Raw genomic sequence first — 18,686 nt, forward strand, 5'->3', positions numbered from 1 at the left:
TGAAATGATTAATTGTCATGTTGCTTTTGAACTCCCTTGCATTTTAAGTTACGGGGCCATATAAAGTATGTACCTGTCTCCTGATATCACACAAGGAAGTTTGTGTGTCTACCATCTCCTCCTAATACAGACTGAAATAATCAACTTGTTCAGTAGTCAACAAATAATGCGCCTGGGTCTTGGATAATACTGTTCTTCAATTGACATTGTGATCCAACTGATAACAGAGGACTGAAGACAATGACCACTTATGCCTCCATCCTTATAAAATCTTCAATACAAGAGAGACCTGCCATCTCCTGTGTGCATCGTTCAGGAATGCCCAGTGTCCTTCATATATATTGTATACCAGTCTCTTCTATAACTTAATCATTAGTAAAACTATGGATGGGGAGAGTGAGTACTAAGGCTATCTTTTAAGCAAGGAGCTTGGATAACATCACAAATTTCCAGATTGAATCTTATGGATGGATATTAAGGGTGTCAGTTGAGCCTCAAATTAAGTTTTAACGTGTAATAAATTCTGTACTATTTAGACTATTCCTTTCAGTAGAATCAAAACTGTATGTTGACAGTTCAAAGCACCAAATTTTACTGTGAAATCTAATATATAATTCATATTTTCCATTTTATATTTGCTGTTTTCCTTTATTGTTATGGATGTTTGGGTACATGTTTCCACATTGTGTATCTTGTTAATGACTTTCTTGATCCACCTTGCTTGTTGCCTTTAGCCAGCAGTTGAGTACCTCCAGTGCTCCCTGTAGCTCTCAGCAGGACATTCCATGGATTACCCAGGCATGACACCCCTTCTTAGAATCATAGAATGACACAGCACTGAAGGAGGCCATTCGGCCCATCATGCCTGTGCCAGCTCTTTGAACCAGCTCTCCAATTAGTCCCACTCCCCTGCTCTTTCCCCACAGTCTTGTAGATTTTTTCCCTTCAAGTATTTATCCAATTCTCTTTTGAATGTTACAATTGAATCTGCTTCCTCCACCCTTCTTCTTTTGTATGGTAGCAACAAAGCAAATCAAATGTCCCTATCTAAGTCAGATATCCAGGCCAAAGCTTCCCGTGTAACAACGTGGATATCTTGTAGGCTGCCTGTGAATTTCTTCTGAGGGCAGTGCTCAATGATGTGCTCCAGGGTCTGATTAGGAGCTCCACAGTCGCATGATGGGGATGCTTTAATCTTCCATCTATGGAGAAGGTGGCAGCATCTACCATGACTGGTTCTGAGGCGGTTGACGGTTGTCCACTGTTTGCGAGGAAGGTTTGATCCTTCAGGTTGTACTGTGGGGTCCTCTATAAGGAATCCATTCCGTATGTTATAGTTCTTACAAGTATTTCGCCATCGATCATCAAGGCTGAGGGGAGATCACTGAAGGGCTTCAGCGACGGTCCAAAATGGTCTTCTAGATTTGAGACGGATTGGTGGTAGGTTGTTCAAGTCAGCCTGGATCGGCATGTCTTTGCTGATGTAGCAGTTGTATTCTCTGGAAACTACATATTCGCAGCGTAGGTGTGGTGGTGCGATGTTTGCAAGCACGGGCAGCCAAGATGTTGGTGTCAATAAAAGCGTACCGCTGATAATTCTCCTAGTAGAATTCAGCTGGACATCAACGGATTTGACATGCAGACCTGATAACCATGCCGGAGAACAGTACTCCGCTGTAGAGTACACCAGGGCGAGTGCTGCTGTATGGAGGGTTTGAGCGTCTGCTCCCCATGTGGATCTGGTGAGTTTCTGGATCAAGTTGACCCTACTCTTTAGTTTCTTCCCAAGGATCTGGAGATGTTGTCTATATGACAGGGTGCGATCAAGCGTGACTCCTAAATAGGTTTTTTGTCATGGTTTATCTCTGCGCCACAAAAGGAGACTTTCAAAGCTTGGTTTGCTTGATGAGCTTTGAGGTGGATGGTCGAGGTGGCGGTTTTTTGCATGTTTGGCTGAAGTTGCCATCGGCGGAAGTAGGCCTCCTTCCTCTGTAAATCACTGGTCAGGGTCTCCTCGGTGATGGACAGATTCATGTTTTGTGTAGCCAAGGCAATGTCATCAGCCTGTACGAACTTGCGGGACTCTGTTTCGGGCAGGTCACTGGTGTAAACGTTGAATGATATGGGTGCCAGGACAGAACCCTGTGGGAGTCCATCGTTCAATGTCCTATATCTGCTCTTCTGGGTGCCAGAGTACACACGGAAGCGTCTGTTGCTAAGCATGGAGTTGAGAAGATGGATTGTTGTTCTGCAGGGTAAAATGGTGGAGAGTTTGAAAAGCAAGTCCATGCTTTCATACTGTGTCATATGCCGCTGACAGGTCCATGAGTGCTACGGCAGTCTTGAGCTGGTGCTGGAAGCTTGCTTCGATGTGCGTTGTTAAAGCTACCACTTGGTTGCAGCAGTTACGGCCACTCTGGAAGCCCGCTTGCTGCTTAGGAATGGTTGGCTCAATGATGGAGGCTAGTCTGTGGAGTAGTACGATAGCAAAATACTGCAGATGTTGGAAATCCGAAATAACAACAGAAAATGCTGGAAAAACTCAGCAGGTCAGGCAACATCCGTGGAGAAAAATTTGAGTTGACGTTTCGGGTTGGACCCTTCTTCAAAACTGGAAAGAAAAGAAACTAGATCGGAGGCAGGGCTGCGATCGGACAAAAGAATAAAAGAAACAAAAGAAGTAAAAGAGATTAGAAGCTAGACGAGATGGTAATAGGCTGGGATTAGGTGTAAAGTGTACTGGCAGGGCAAAAGATAGCTGCCAGGTGTGAGAGAGAAACAAAAGGAAAGGGGGGGGGGAAAGGAGTGGAACAATTACAAGAGAAAATGAAATGGGGGCCGAGCTTATGATCTGAAATTGTTGAACTCGATATTGAGTCCGGAAGGCTGCAGACTGCCTAATCAGAAGATGAGGTGCTGTTCCTCGAGTTTACATTGAGCTTCCGTGGAACAATACAAGAGGCCCAGCCTATTACCATCTCGTCTAGCTTCTAATCTCTTTTACTTCTTTTGTTTCTTTTATTCTTTTGTCCGATCGCAGCCCTGCCTCCGATCTAGTTTCTTTTCTTTCCAGTTTTGAAGAAGGGTCCAACCCGAAACGTCAACTCAAATTTCTCTCCACGGATGTTGCCTGACCTGCTGAGTTTTTCCAGCATTTTCTGTTGTTATTTCTGTGGAGTAGTAGTCTCTCCAGCACTTTATAACAAGCGCAAAGTAAGGAGATCGGGCAGTAGCTGGAAGCTTCACAAGCATTTGTCCCCTGCTTCAGGAGGGCAATTATTTTAGTCTCCCTCCAAATAGATGGAATTTTACCAGTTGCCAGTACCTCAGAGAAGAAGGAGGTCAACCATCTCTTGGCTTTGGGTCCCAGTGCTTTTAAGAATTCTGGGTAAACACCATCTGGACCAGCAGCTTTTCCAGATGTGGTTGTCGACAGGGCTGCGTTTAGTTTGTCCAAGGTGAATGGATCAGACAGAGTTGACGATCTTGGTGCCGCCATCAAGTTTGTCGAAAACTGCCACTTCACCTGGCGTCAAGATTCTTTGTCCAGCAGAGCCTTTGATATTTGTATCAAGTGGGATACAATGGCGTCCTGCTCTGATGGTCACCCCGTGTTTACAGGCGGGGTTTGCCTCACCAAGTTGGCGGAGCAGGGCCCATGTTTTCCTGCTGGAGTGAGTGAAGTTAGTCTTCTCCACAAGGCTCCTCCACCTTTCATGTCTCGCCCAGTTCAAGGACTCCAGCATTGCGGTGGCTGTGGCTGGTTTCTTGTTCAGCGAATACCTCTGGTAGAGAGCCTCGCTTTCTTCCGTCCAACAAGGATATATGTCTTTCTAAACCCCCGAGGTATACTGTGTTTTGTGGCAGCTTTAATAATTCCTATAAATCTGTTGAGGGCATTGGTGGTTGGTGGAATCCACCTGATGTTGGTGTCAACTGACCTTTGGAAGGTTTCCCAGTTTGCTTTTTTGAAGTTCCATCGTGGTTCCGGTGTTGATGTAATGACAGGAATTTCGATGCCAGCGTTGATGATTGAGGGCCTGTGTTGACTGTTGAGGAAATCGTCAAGAATAGTTCCTTTGCTGTCTTTAGAGAGGAAACACAGGTCTGGGTTATATTCTCTCTGCTACCTTGACGAATGAAACGTACCTCAATCTTTGGCGTCAAAAAGGAGGAATTTATTCTCTAGTGAAGCCCACTGTGCAATTGCTTCTCCATTATAGGTGATGTCTGCAAAGCCCCATATTGTGTAGAGGCTATTAAAGTCTCTGAGATGGATGGATGTTGACTAGGAGGGAGTGGTGGGTCAGGCCGCTGTATGAGTGGTGGTTTGTAGACATTGGAGATTATTAGCTCTCCTACGTGTATTGCTGTAGTGAAAACTCTGGCAATACTGGTATGCTAGAGTTCAGTGCAGCTTTTGATGTCTTGTTTGACATAACGTGCAAGGCCATATTTGGGATGGTTATTGAAAGCGATTAGGTCAAAACCTGTGACATGCCCTCTTGCGTCGAGCTGGTGGATGTGTTCGATGTGTGTTTCTTGAGTAACCTTTCGAGGTATTCACATTTTGAATGAGAGATGCCTTCGATGTTAAGTTGGCATATTTGGATGGCTGGATACATGTAGTTTTCTTTGGTCTTGGAGAGGACCGTTTGATTTGCTTGGTTTGCTACTGTCAGCGGGAGATCGATTTAACGACAAGTTCGGTGTCCTTTGAGACGACATTAGTTGTGATCTAAGATCACGTAACAGGGCGGACTGCGAGAAGGCTGTCATCAATCACCCCACCACTCTTTCAGGCAGTGCATTCCAGATCACAACAACTCGTTGTGAAAAAGAATGTTTCCTCATGTCGCATTTGGTTCTTTTGCCAAGCATCTTAAATCTGTGTCCTCTAGTTACCGACCCTTGTACCACTGGAAACAGCTTCTCTTTATTTAACGTTTATGATTTTGAATATCTCTATCAAATTTCCTCTTAATGTTCTCTGCTCTAAGGTGAACAACCCCAGCTTCTCCAGTCTCTCCATATAACTGAAGTCCCTCATCCCTGGTACCATCTAGTAAATCTTTTTTGCACCCTCTCTAAGGCCTTGAAGTGTGATGCCCAGAATTGAAAACAATACTGCAGCTGAGGCCTAACCAGTGTTTTATAAAGGTTTAGCATAACTTCCTTGCTTTTGTACTCTATGGGGGAAAAATTCAGTTGGTTTGCACCTCCCGTTAGCGCCTTAAGAGGGCGCTAATGGGGCGCAAAGCAACTAGCGCCCGGGCGCGGTGATGTTTGCGCCGCTCGCGAAATTGACCAGACATTTGTGGCGGCGCTAAACACTACCGCCACGATCTCCTGCGCTGGCAGATCGTGACGTCAGTCGAGTGCGCAACGCCCCGGTAGCGCCCCGGACCGGATATTGAGTGGTGCCCCCTGCCTTACCACCTGCCGCTAGCAACGACAGGTTAAGGGGAGCGTTTTGCAGTCAGGAAGGGACTGGGGGAGCGCTATTTAAAGGCGACCACTTCCTGCCTTCTTTTGTTGGTGACATTTTTGCACCACGCATTCTGAGAGAGAGAGAGAGACTTCTGGAGAGATTCAATGCTGTGTGAGGGAGTTTTGGGTACTGAGCAGTGCTTTGCAGGTTCATTTTGATTTGTGCTTGTATTGATTTAGAAGAGACTGTGGGGGCTGCACTCTGAGCTCTTTCCCTGGGTCTCTCCATTGTTCTTTCCAGCAGATTTGATGTACAGGTCTCTCCAGGCCGAGATTCAAGGCTGCAATGAGCAGGATGTGGATGGAGAGAAAAATCAACCCTCCCCTTTAAGATAAAAACAGAAAATGCTGGAGAAACTCAGCAGGTCAAGCAGCATCCATGAAGAGAGAAACAGAGTTAACATTTCAGGTCGATGACCTTTCGTCAGAACTCCCCTTTAAGAACTGGCCGGCGCCAGTGTGTCTGTGTTCCATTGCTGACTGACATTACATGAGCTTTGCCAGCGCTCTGAGGTAGCGCCTCGCTCCTCGGCCTTTGTGCCTTAAGACAGGTGTGAAGTGCCTGATTTAATGCTCCAATCACCTCCGGGGCGATAAAAGCCAAGTTTGCTGTCAGAGGTGATAATTAGCGGCAGGTGCTAAACTTTGCGCACAGCCGATAATGGCGCCCCAAATGGGGCGATACTGAATTTTTCCCCCTATACCTCTTAATAAAGCCAAGGATCCCATAAACATTTTTTTAACAGCCTTCTCAACCTATCCTGCCACCTCCAAAGATTTATGTACATACACCCCCAGGTCTCTTTGTTCCTGCATCCCTTAAGAATTGTACATTTAGTTGATATTTCCTTGTCTCATTCTTCCTCCCAAAATGTATCACTTCACACTTCTCTGTGTTAAATTTCATCTGACTGGCCTGTAATAGCCGGGCTTATCCCTTTCCCCTTTATTAAACAGGGGTGTAACATTTGCAATCCTCTAGTCCTCTGGCACCACCCTCATATCCAAGCAGGATTAGAAGATTGTTGTCAGAGCCTCCGCAATTTCCACCCTTACTTCCCTCAGTAACCTAGGATGCATCTCATGGAGCGGGTGACTCATCTACTTTCATTGAGGACTGCCGACCTTTTAAGTATCTGCTCTTTATCTATTTTTATCCTATATAATATTACTACTGCTTCCTCCTTTACTGCTACATTGGCAACATCCTCTTCTCCAATGAAGACAGATGCAAAGTGCTCATTTAGCACCTCAGCCGTGCCCTCTGCCTCCACAAGAATATTTCCTTTTTGGTCCCGAATCAGCCCCACCCTTCCTTTGACTACCCTTTTACTATTTATATATTTATAAAAGACTTTTGGGTTCCCTTTTATGTTAGCCGCTAACCTATTCTTATACTATCTCTTTGCCTCTCTTATTCCTTTTTTAGATCTCCTCTGTACTTTCAATTTTCAGCTTGGTTCTCTACTGTATTATGAATCTTACATTTGTCATAAGCCTATTTTTTCTGTCTCATTTTAACCTCTATATCTTTAACCATCCAGGGAGCTTTGGATGCCCTTCCTTTCCCCCAAGTGGGAATGTGTCTACTCTACCCAAACCATCTCCTCTTTTGAAGGCCTCCCATTGTTCAATTAGTGTTTTGCCTACCAATTTTTTATTCCAATCCACCGGGGCCAAATCCCTTTTCAACTCACTGAAGTTAGCCCTCCTCTACTTAAGTATTTTTACGCTTGATTGTTCATTGTCCTTTTTTATAACTATTCGAAAACTGATGATATTATGATCACTGTTCCCCAAATGCTCCCTCACTGAAATGTGCTCCATTTGCCCCACTTCATTCCCTAGAACTAAATCCAACACTGCTTCCTTCCTCATTGGGCTGGAAACACACTAGTCAAGAAAGTTATTTTGTACACATTTCAAGTATTCTTCCCTCTCTTTGCCCTTTACACTATTACTGTCCCAGTCTATATTAGGATAATTAAAGTCCCCTGTTATCACTACTCTGCAGTTCTGTAATTTGCCTACAAATTTTATTTTATTCCTTTATGGGATGTGGACAGCGCTGGCAAGGCCAGCATTTATTGCCCATCCCTAATTTGCTCCTCTATCTCCTTCTGACTATTTGGTGGCTTATAGTATACACCCAGTAGCATAATAGCTCCTCTATTGTTCCTTAATTCTAACCAAATAGATTCTGTCTTTGACTCCTCAACTATATCATCCCTCTCCAGTGCTATAATAGTTTCTTTGATCAATACTGTCACGCCCCTCTTTTTTATCCTTCCCTATTTTTCCTGAATACATTCTAGTCAGGAAGTTCCCAATTCTCCCCTTCTTTGAGCCAGGTATTAAATCTGTGTGTTAATGGAGACACAGAATGCAGGAGTTGGTTTAACAAGTCTTTACTGAATGGAGACACTCTGGAAACTGAAACTACAGAAGGCTGCTAGCGCCTCTTTATACAGGGGTGGTCACTGCCGGTACTGCAGTCTGAGACCAGTTATTCTCTTAAAGGTACACATACACAACAATTCCTCCCCTTTTAGATAAACAGTACATAACATTCATTTAACAACTAAATGATAACTAATTACAATCACAATTACGGTTGCTAGATATATTGGTTGAGGTTAAGCAATTATAAGTTCAGTCTTTGAGGAGGCTTCCTGATTCTGTCTGGATAACGCCTCTGTGGGGTATCAGGTTCTTCTGGCAAGGTTGAGTCGGGATCAATGTCGTTGTTTGGTTCATCTGCTTCCAATATCACCGATTCTGCGGTAGATGCAATTGGTACGTCGGTTTCATCGCCAGGTGTATCAGATCGTGGTGTGGAGTTGACGTTTTCCCGTGACTCTAGAATCTGGTCAGCATGGCGTCTTACAATGCACTCTCCAACGTCCACGGTATACATGAGAGGTCCTTGCCGTGTACAAATCGTTCCTGGCTGCCATTTCTGTGTGCGGTAGTCCCGGGCCAAAACTGGTTGACCTATCTTAAAACTCCTGGTCGGTCTTTCATTCATATTCTGAAACTGCCTGTTCTCCACATCTCTTCTGATGTTCGGCTTAACCAAATCCAAGCGGCATCGTAGTCTTCGATTGAAGAACATCATGGCAGGAGTTTGGTTGGTAACCGCATGTGTCGCATTCCGGTAGGCAAACAAGAAGTTGTCCACCTTGTGTTGTAGGGGTATATCTTCATTACACATTGCCTTGATAGCCTTCTTGAATGTTTGAACAAACCTCTCAGCCAATCCATTAGTGGCTGGATGATATGGGGCAGATGTGTAATGCTTAACACCATTGTTCTTTAAGAACCTCCGGAACTCTTCAGACACATACTGTGGTCCATTGTCAGAACAAATCTGTTCAGGCAGCCCATTCCTGGCGAATATGGTTCGTAAGACTGTAATAGTTTTTTCTGTGGTGGTTGAGGACATTTTTATTACCTCTGGCCACTTTCAATGTGCATCCACCGCAATTAAAAACATCGAGTCCATGAAGGGACCAGCAAAATCAATGTGCACCCTTTGCCATGGAGATGAGGGCCACTCCCATGGATGTAGAGGGGCTTGTGGTGGGGCGTTTTGGACTTTCTGGCATCCTGTACAGCTCTTGGTCATCTCTTCGATTTCTCTATCGATTCCCGGCCACCACACAAACGCTCTAGCTAAGTTTTTCATTTTTACCCCTCCCAGATGGCCCTCATGAAGCTCATTGAGCACTCTATCCTTCAATTTGGGTGGAATTACTACTCTGGATCCACACATCAAGTTTCCTCTGCACACTGACAGCTGTTCTCTTCTCGGCGAGAATGCTGGCAGCAGTGGTTCGCCATGTGCTGGCCATCCCTTCACCGTTAAATCATAGACCCGTGATAGTGTCGGGTCATTCCGTGTTTCCTTTTCTATGTTTGCATTTGTCACAGGGAGACATTCGACTATGGTCGAGTGGAATATCTCCATTGGATCCACTGCAAGTTCTTCTTCCACCGCCGGCAACGGTAGGCGCGACAATCCATCAGCATTCCCATGCTGTTTAGTTCCTTTGTACTCGATGTCATATTGGTGTGCCACAAGGAAAAGGGACCACCTCTGTAGCCGTTGTGCTGTCATTATCGGTACGCCCTTCTGAGGGTTGAAAATGGAGACGAGAGGTTGATGATCAGTTATTAGAGTAAATTTTTGACCGTGCAGGTAGTGATTAAACTTCTTCACCCCCCACACTAGGCTGAGGGCCTCTCTGTCAATCTGGGCGTAGTTACGCTTGGCTGAAGTTAACGAGCGTGACACAAAAGCTATCGGCCTCTCAGAACCATCAAGGAATTTATGTGACAGTACCGCCCCAATGCCGTAGGGAGACGCATCACACGCCAGTCTTATTGGTAGTGATGGGTTGTAGTGAGCCAATACTTCTCTTGAAGTGATTAGGTCCTTACTCTTCTGAAAGGCCCGCTTACATTCATCGCTCCATTTCCATGCTACTCCCGTTCGTAGTAGGGCGTTCAGTGGATGCAGAATTGTGGACAAATTCGGCAAAAACTTATGGTAGTAATTCACCAATCCGAGGAATGACCTCAGTTGGGACACATTTTCAGGCGCTGGAGCCTTAACTACCGCTTCAATTTTGTCAGGGGACTTATGCAACCCCTCTTCATCAATCACGTGGCCACAATACAATATCTGTTTCTTAAAAAACTCGCACTTGGAGCGATTGGCTTGTAGCCCATGTTCACGTAGTCTAGTGAGCACCTGCTCTAGGTTGGCAAGGTGTTCACTGTCATCTTCACCTGTCACCAGGATGTCATCCAAGTAACACTGAGTCCTCGGAATCCCTTGCAGGACTTGTTCCATCGCTCTTTGCCATATCGCCGGAGCTGATGCTACTCTGAATACCAGTCAATTATACTGGTAAAGACCTTTGTGAGTGTTTGTCGTGAGATACTTCCTAGAGGATTCTTCAACCTCCATCTGCAAATATGCTTGTGCTAGGTCAATTTTTGTAAAACGCTTCCCTCCAGATAGTGAGGCGAAGATATCCTCTATCCTTGGAAGAGGATATTGTACAGTGTGAAGGACTGGGTTCACTGTCACCTTGAAGTCCCCACAGATGCGAACCTTCCTTGGCTCCTCAGACTCATTGTTTAACGTTTTCTTCATGACAGGAACGATGGGTGTCGCCCACTCGCTCCAGTCTACCTTAGATAACACGCCTGCATTCTCCAGATTCTCCAGCTCTGCCTCAACGGCTGGGCGAATTGCATATGGTACCGGTCTTGCTTTGAAAAACTTGGGAATTGCATTCTCCTCTATTTTTATCGAGGCGGTTACGCCTTTAAGAGTGCCCAGTTCTTGTTGAAATACCTCTTTGGCGTCAGCTAAGATTGTTGACAATCGTCCAGGAGTGACGTCGTCATCCTTTTTACCAGCCACCCTCAGTGCCTGAATGGAGTGCCAGTCTAAACTTATCTTTCTGATCCATTCACGTCCCAATAACGGTGGTCCACCATCTTGCAGAATGTAGAGATACAATTTCCGTATTTTCTTGCCGTTGTATTCGACAGGCACCCTTATTTTTCCTCTGGGGTATACTTTTTGCCCCGTATACGTCCTCAAGACAATGGATGTCTCTCTCAAGGGTATGTGTGAGAATAGCCGTTCGTAGTCTCGTCGATTCATGACGGTTAGAGCTGATCCTGTATCCAATTCCATTTTGACTTGGGACCCTGCTATCATGAGGGTGACCCACATGGTTCGGTGATCCTCTTTTGCGATTACGTTGTGAAGTTTGAGACAGCTTAGTCTCTTGTTCCCGGATTCACTATCGCTCATCTGGTCTTCGGAACTACTGTCCGTCATCTTTTGTACTTTCCTGTACGGTTCCTTAGTAGCCTTTTTATTGTCGTTGGTCTTCTTCTCAGACCTGCAAACTCGTGCAATGTGTCCCATCTTTCCACATTGCCTGCATATTTTGTCCTTGGACCAGCAGTCCTTCTGGTCATGGTTTGTTCTGCCGCAGCGATAACATTTTGCAAATCCCCGTGTCATTTTGTGGGTGCCGTATTCCTGTGGCTTTTGTTGTATTTCCGCAGCTCGCCTTGCTGCTGCTTCGTACGATACTGCCACGCTGAAAGCCTTATCTAGCGTCAGCTCTTTCTCTGAGAGTAACCTCTTCTGGGTTCCTTCACTCAGGAGTCCACAGACAAATTTGTCCCGTAAGGTATCTGCCAGTCCTGCTCCGAACTGGCAGTGCTTTGATAGCTTGCGTAGTTCCGTAAGGTAATCAGCATTGCTCTCATTTTTATGCTGATTTCTCTTGTGGAATTTAAATCTTTCTGCTATCAGCAGCGGTGTAGGATTTAGGTGTTCCTTTAGGATAGCAACAATTTTGTTAAAACTCTTCGCCTTCGGTTTGGCTGGAGTAATTAGGTCCCGCAATAGGCTGTACGTTCTTGCGCCCATTAAATTTAGCAATACCGATGCCTTTTTCTCCTCGGCTATTTCGTTTGCCTCGCAATATACCTTGACTCTTTCCACATACGTGGTCCAGTCTTCTATTGCATTATCAAAGGCAGTGATATCACCAGTCTTTGGCATCTTGAAAATCTAAGATGGCGCCTCCCGCGCTTTTCCTTCTTCCCCGTCGAGTTAAGATGGCACCTCCCGCACTTTCCCGCCGCTGCCGCTGCTGTCAACGCCGCTCTCCGCGGTATTTTTATTTTTAACCTTTCCCATCATGGAGCGGACCCTCTGGGACACTTCCCTCCCTCTTCTTAGGTCCGAACGCTGCCCGGCTGCGAAGCACCGGCCGTGCCCTGTGTGCTCCACCCTCTCTCTCTCTCTTTGATACCCGACTCGCTGCCCGGCCCCGTTGCAGAGCCACCTGATCGAGCTCTAGCCCGCCGCAGCCCAGGAAGGATCAGTGCACTACCTGCCACCAGCCCGATTGGCTGGGAAACCACAGACTGGAGACCAAGCCTGGCTCTCGACAGTCTCTCCTGCACTTTTCAAGTCGATGATTTGGAGGGCGGTTGCCCACGGTCGACGCCCGTTTCTCGAGTTTCTGTGGATTATTTTTTTTATTTTTCTCTCTTCTGGCTTCGACCGTCAATAACGTCGTCTGAGGTGCTGCCGAGTTGCAGGTAAGTTCGTTTCTTACTCGTCGCCAGTATTAAATCCGTGTGTTAATGGAGACACGGAATGCAGGAGTTGGTTTAACAAGTCTTTACTGAATGGAGACACGCTGGAAACTGAAACTACAGAAGGCTGCTAGCGCCTTTTTATACAGGGGTGGTCACTGCTGGTACTGCAGTCTGAGACCAGTTATTCTCTTAAAGGTACACATACACAACACCAGGTCTCTGTTATTGCCACTATATTATATTCCTATGTGGCGACTTGTGCCTGCAGCTCACCAACCTAATTTCCCATGCTCCGTGCATTTACGCACATACACTCCAAACCCATCTTAGACTGCCTCGCATTTGCTCCCTGTCTGGTCCCTCCTATTTCTGAACTATTCTTTACTCTAGTGCTAATTGTCTCTCCAAGTCCTCCGTGCACCTTGTTTCTCCTCTCTCATGTGTCCACCCCCCTGCCAAATTAGTTTAATCCCTCCCCCACAGCACTAGTTAAACTTCCCACAAGGACATTGGTGCCAGCTCTGTTGAGGAGCAACCTGTGCACCTTGAAGAGGTCCCTCTTGTCCCAGAACTGTCACCAATGCCCCAAGAATCTGAAGTCCTCCCTCCTGCACCATTTCTCCAGTCAGGCGTTAACCTCTCTTATCCTACTATTCCTATACTCACTAGCGCGCGGCACTGGGAATAATCCGGAGATTACTACCTTGGAGGTATCAATTTCTTTGATTGTTCCTCTCCCCTGCAGGAAGATGCCTCTGCTCAATCTCTTCCTAATTAAGTGATGTGGATCAGGAACCAAAGCTGCATTTATGCCTCCACTATGGCACTAAATGCCACACATTAATAGTTAGACCCAGCACCATTGCCCAATATTGCAGTTCATTGCAAAAACTGTACCAATTGTACAACTTGCTCCCCTATATTCAGAGAATGTAAAACTTGCATGTAGGTGGGACTTATACAGTGGATTTTATAGAAATTTAAGACTCAGAGGCTGAAATGTTACACCAGAGTATAAAATGTAGAACTCTAATTGAGAATTAATTAGCAATTTGTCATTTACTTCAAGATTTTGGGCGAGAATTGAGCCACAAGTACAAAATTTGTGTGTTTTGTGGCTCTTGTTTGAACCCTGTGATTAAATTACTTAACTCTTACGCAGGGTATCAAAAGATCACTGCGGTGTTAATATTGATTGAAGGCAAAAATAAAACTCCTCCAAATGGCTTAGCAGGTGAATTCCCTTCCCAAGGCATTCTTGAACCATGCAGGTTAATGAGGTTTCGTGTTTGATCCCCCATTCTGTGCTGAGTTAGTTGATCTCAATTGTGGTATTCGAAGGTTGAACATTAAAGCAGTTCATTTGGCCAACAGTGTCTGTGTTGGCTTTTTGTTGGAGCAATTCAAAACAATTCCCACTGCCCCAATCTCTTGGCATAGCCCTGTATACTCCTCTGCTTCAAATGCGTACCTAATATTCCCTGAAAATATGTTGTTTTCTGTGGCAAAGCTCCAACAACCTTCTTTGTAAGAGAATGTCTCCTCACCCCTCTCCTCTGTCTCTTAGTGGTGATTTTAAACTCCTCAGCACTGTCTTCCCAACCAGAGGAAATGGCCTTTCCATATTCAATCTATCAAAACACTTCATAATTTTAAAATACCTCTATTAAATCTCCTCTTAGTCTTCTCTGCTTCACTGGAAATAGTCCCAGTATTTCAGTTTCTCCTCGTAACTATACTTTCCCTTCCCTCACGTTATCCTGGTGAATCAGTGTTTTCATGTCCTTTGGAAAATGGGATTCCCAAACCTGCACACAATACTCTAAATGTGGTCTAACCAATATTTTTTTTATTATTACTTCTTTAGTCTTTAGAAGTAATGGTAAAATGCCACTGTTTATTAAAAAAGGACAAAATGCTGTTGATCTTTTTATTGTCTTTGCCTAACTAAACTTACACTTTCAGGGAATTAAGTATTGGAACTTCTAAGTCTATCTGTTTATCTATACCTTTGATTGAGTGTACATTGTTTTTCCTCCTAAACTGTATTACCTACACCTATCCAATTACAACTGCCACCTGTCAGCCCATTCAGCTAAACTGTCGTATATATTCCTGAAGTCTTTTACAATCCTCCTTCCTATTTTCCAAACACCCTACTTTTTGTGTTAGCAGCAAATTTTGAGATTGTGCCTCTTATTCCCTAGCCCAAGTCATCTTTGTCTGTCAAGAACAAAAATGAACCCAGCACTGACCACCTCCTACCCTTCTTGAATCAGTGCAGCATCCATTTACCCCAACTCTTAGGGGGAGAAATTCGCTATAGCCCCGTTTGGGGCGCTAGTTCTGGCGAAGCGCAAAGCCTAGCGCCAGTTGCGATTTAGCGCCACCTGGCGCGATATTGGGTCGTTGTGCCCCGAGGGCAATTGCGGTGCTAAATCAGGCGCTGCACGAGGCTCTTAAGGCGCTAACCCGGGGGCGCAACCCAATTTAGCGGCGGCGGGGCGCAGCGCAGGCGCTTTCAATAATCACTTTCCCTGAGACACACTGGCGCCGGCCAGCTCTTAAAGGGGCAGGTTAATTGGCATCACCAGACACACTCACTGCCTTGTAGGCCTTCAAAGCGGTGGGAGCCTACCTGTGGTGCACCAGCCTAGCAAGAAATGGAAAGGGTGAGGCAGAGGGCGGAACGCCTCACTGATGGGGCATTGGATGCTTTGGTTGGCGCAGTGGAATCAAGGCCAAGGAAGATGGTCGGAATGTGATTTATGTTTTGGACAGTCTCCCGGGTGTGAGAGGCAGTTATGTGTCAGTGTATTCGTTTTGCTTTCTGTTGCCATAGCTTTCTCATGTTTGAAGGAACCACATTTTGTGTAATGAAACACTTTCTTCATTTACAATGGCCATGCCTTCTATTTACATGCATCTTGCCCTTCACAGGCTTGGGGGTATCAGACCGGTTCCATTCCTGTTCTTGGAATGGCAGCAAGCATTCCGTGAGAGGGGCCTAGAAGCTGCTTCTGATCAGCCTCTGACGCGCAGCCTGAGAAGAGCTGCTCGCGTAGAAGTTCAGGCCAGCAGGCATCTTCTCAGCCACCGACAGAGATGTCCTGCACCTTATCTGAGGCTGCAGATCTGGCTGAAGCAGCTGGCACAGCTCAGTCACCACCTCCTTTCTAAATTGCAGCCTTCTGACACACTGCTCCTCCAGCATGTTCATGTAGGAAAACTGCTGTCGGAAAACCCTGCCAGCGTAAGGCCTGCTGTGGCGACGTCTGTTGGCCCTCCTCCGTCTGGCCATGCCCGCCCCCCTCTCCCAGCGTCTCAGTGCCCTTTCCAGATGATTCAGCAGCAGGACGTACCCCTCCAATGCAGCCCCCATAATAAGTGCCCACAGGAAGGTTCCCCGTTGTCAAGGCTCACCAACAGCAAGGTGATGGTCAGAAGGCTGAAGATCGTCTGCCTGCGCTGGCTCAGTGGTCAACTGGATCTCAGTGTGCAGCTCAGCAACTCTTTGTAGCTCTCGAGGAAGTTGTGCACCAAAAATGCCTGCCGCTTTTAAACCACACCAGTCCCCTTTAAATAACGCTCCTCCAGCCCGAGAGCGACTTGGTAAGGTCCAGGTAAGCTGTCACTATTAGCGCCAGACGCTACGGAGGGGGGCGCCACTGAATTTCCAGTTCGGGGCACCCAAAAGGTGTTGCACACTCAAATGACATCATAATCAGCCTGTGCCCATGAGCGGGCGCTGGCGCTAAATGCATGCTCAATATGGGGCGAGGCACTAGGCGCCTTGCGCCCGCCCGGAAATTGACTAACGCCCCACTTCTCGGCCTCTTTAGGCGTTAATCGGTGGCGCAACCAACCGAATTTCTCCCCCTTAGTTTCCTGTCCAATCAGCCAATTTCCTGTCCATGCTACTACATTTAATCTTGTACCATAAGCCTAATGTTTTGTACCAACCTTGTAGCATTGATCAAGGCCAAGTTGGTCTCCTTACTAATTTCAATTGCCTAAGGGAATTGGAGAGGAATTTTACAGATTTTTTCCCCCGAATTGACCAGGGTTTTTATCTTTTTTTTTCACACCTCCCAGGAGGTTACATGGCTCTGGATGGGGTAGGAAGTCTGTCTATGTGATGCACTAGCCATCACAACTTCATGGGACAGGCTGGATGGACCAGTAGGTCTTTTCCTGTCTGTCATTTTTCATACATTCATATGTTATTATCATGCCTTTTATGAGATACCTTATCGAATGGTTTCTGAAAATCCATATGTATTACATCTACTGCATTCTCAGAAAGTTAGCAGCTTCAGAAGAGAAAATGGATTTAAAAATAAAATAAGCTGAACTTGATGGTTAAAGAGAAAGTAAAAGCCTTTCTTATGTTGTGCCGTGATATTATGGTCTTAATGGTAGTACCCTAAACACACTGTTTTTCCCATGTTCAGGTTCCGATCCCTGTGACCTCTGGTTTGGATCCCTTAACCATGCTTACAGACGATGCAGATGTTGCAACCTGGCAGAACGAAGGCCTCCCTGCAGACAGAATGTCCACGGAGAATGCTACGATCTTGACCAACTGTGAGCGCTGGCCGCTTATGATCGACCCCCAGTTGCAAGGTATCAAATGGATCAAGAACAAGTATGGAGAAGACCTCCGAGTTGTGAGGATTGGCCAGAGAGGGTAAACCATTTCATAACTTGCTTATTTCTTGTTAGATCTGTGATTCTTTAAATAGGATGTTTCCCCAAGAACTACATGGAGACTGTAACTTAACAATCAACAGGTGTTTACTGGAATAGAGTAGTCTCAAGACTGATGTACAGAAGCCTGCTCCGGCTTTATATACAGGTGTGGTCACTGCCGGTACTACAGTATACAGGAGCTGTCTCTCTTAAAGGTACATACACAACAATTCCTCCCCTTTTAGATTAACAGTACCCATAACATTCAAATAACAATTAACACTTTAACATGCACATTAAACAGAAATAGTCCATTTATAAATTCAGTCTTTGGGGCGGCTTCCTGATCCTTTCTGGATAGCGCCTTTCCTGAGGTTCTTGTTCTTGGTGCGGAGGCGATTCTGGCCCCTTTTTACCGGTTCCCACTGCTACTGTTTCTGAGGTAGATGCTGCCAGTATGTCGGGTTCATTCCCAGGTACGCGAGACATGGGGTTGCCTCGTTCCTGTGACGCTAAGATCTGGTCGACGTGGCGTCTCACAATGTTCTCCCCGACATCCACTGTGTACATTAATGGCCCCTGCCGTGTGCATATTGTTCCGGGTCGCCATTTCTCTGTTCGGTAATCACGGGCCAAGACTGGTTGTCCTACATTGAAGCTCCTTGTCGGCTTCTCATTGATGTGCTGGAATTGTTTATCCTCGACATTTCTTCGCACATTTGGTCTGAGCAAATCCAGGCGAGATCTCAACCTTCAGTTAAAGAACATCATGGCCGGGGTCTGGTTGGTGATTGTATGTGTCGCATTTCGGTAGGCTAACAGGAAATTGTCCACCTTATGCTGCAGTGGAATGTCGTCATCTCACATGGCCCTTACTGCTTTTTTAAAGGTTTGTACAAACCTCTCAGCCAATCCATTGGTGGCGGGATGATACGGAGCGGAGGTGTAATGCCTTACCCCATTTCTTTTCATGAATCTTCGAAACTCTTCTGACACAAACTGTGGTCCGTTATCAGAGCAAATCTGCTCTGGCAAGCCGTTCCTGGCAAAGATGGTCCGTAGGACTGCAATAGTTTTCTCCGTGGTGGTGGAGGACATTTGGATCACCTCAGGCCATTTCGAGTGCGCATCCACAGCTATTAAAAACATTGAGTCCATGAATGGACCAGCAAAGTCAATATGCACCCGTTGCCATGGAGAGGAGGGCCACTCCCAAGGGTGTAGAGGGGCATGTGGTGGTGCATTTTGGACCTTCTGGCATCCTGAGCAGCTCTTAGTTAGGTCCTCGATTTGTTGATCAATCCCCGGCCACCACACATAAGCCCTAGCAAGGCTTTTCATTTTCACCCCTCCCAGAT

General features: G+C 46.0%; 1 protein-coding gene across 1 annotated transcript in view; it reads left to right on the forward strand.

Moving 5' to 3' along the window:
• LOC147102690 (dynein axonemal heavy chain 9-like) overlaps window positions 1–18,686 on the forward strand; it is a 394,408-nt gene that overhangs the window by 165,882 nt on the left and 209,840 nt on the right. The window contains exon 19 of the mRNA XM_085963406.1: window positions 17,091–17,326. Within this exon, the coding sequence (XP_085819532.1) occupies window positions 17,091–17,326 (236 nt within the window). The remainder of the gene's footprint in view (window positions 1–17,090; window positions 17,327–18,686) is intronic.

The sequence above is a fragment of the Somniosus microcephalus genome, chromosome 21 (genome assembly GCF_052327205.1).
Source record: "Somniosus microcephalus isolate GS21.2 chromosome 21, FLI_Smic_1.0, whole genome shotgun sequence".
In the NCBI taxonomy this organism is placed as follows: Eukaryota; Metazoa; Chordata; class Chondrichthyes; order Squaliformes; family Somniosidae; genus Somniosus; species Somniosus microcephalus.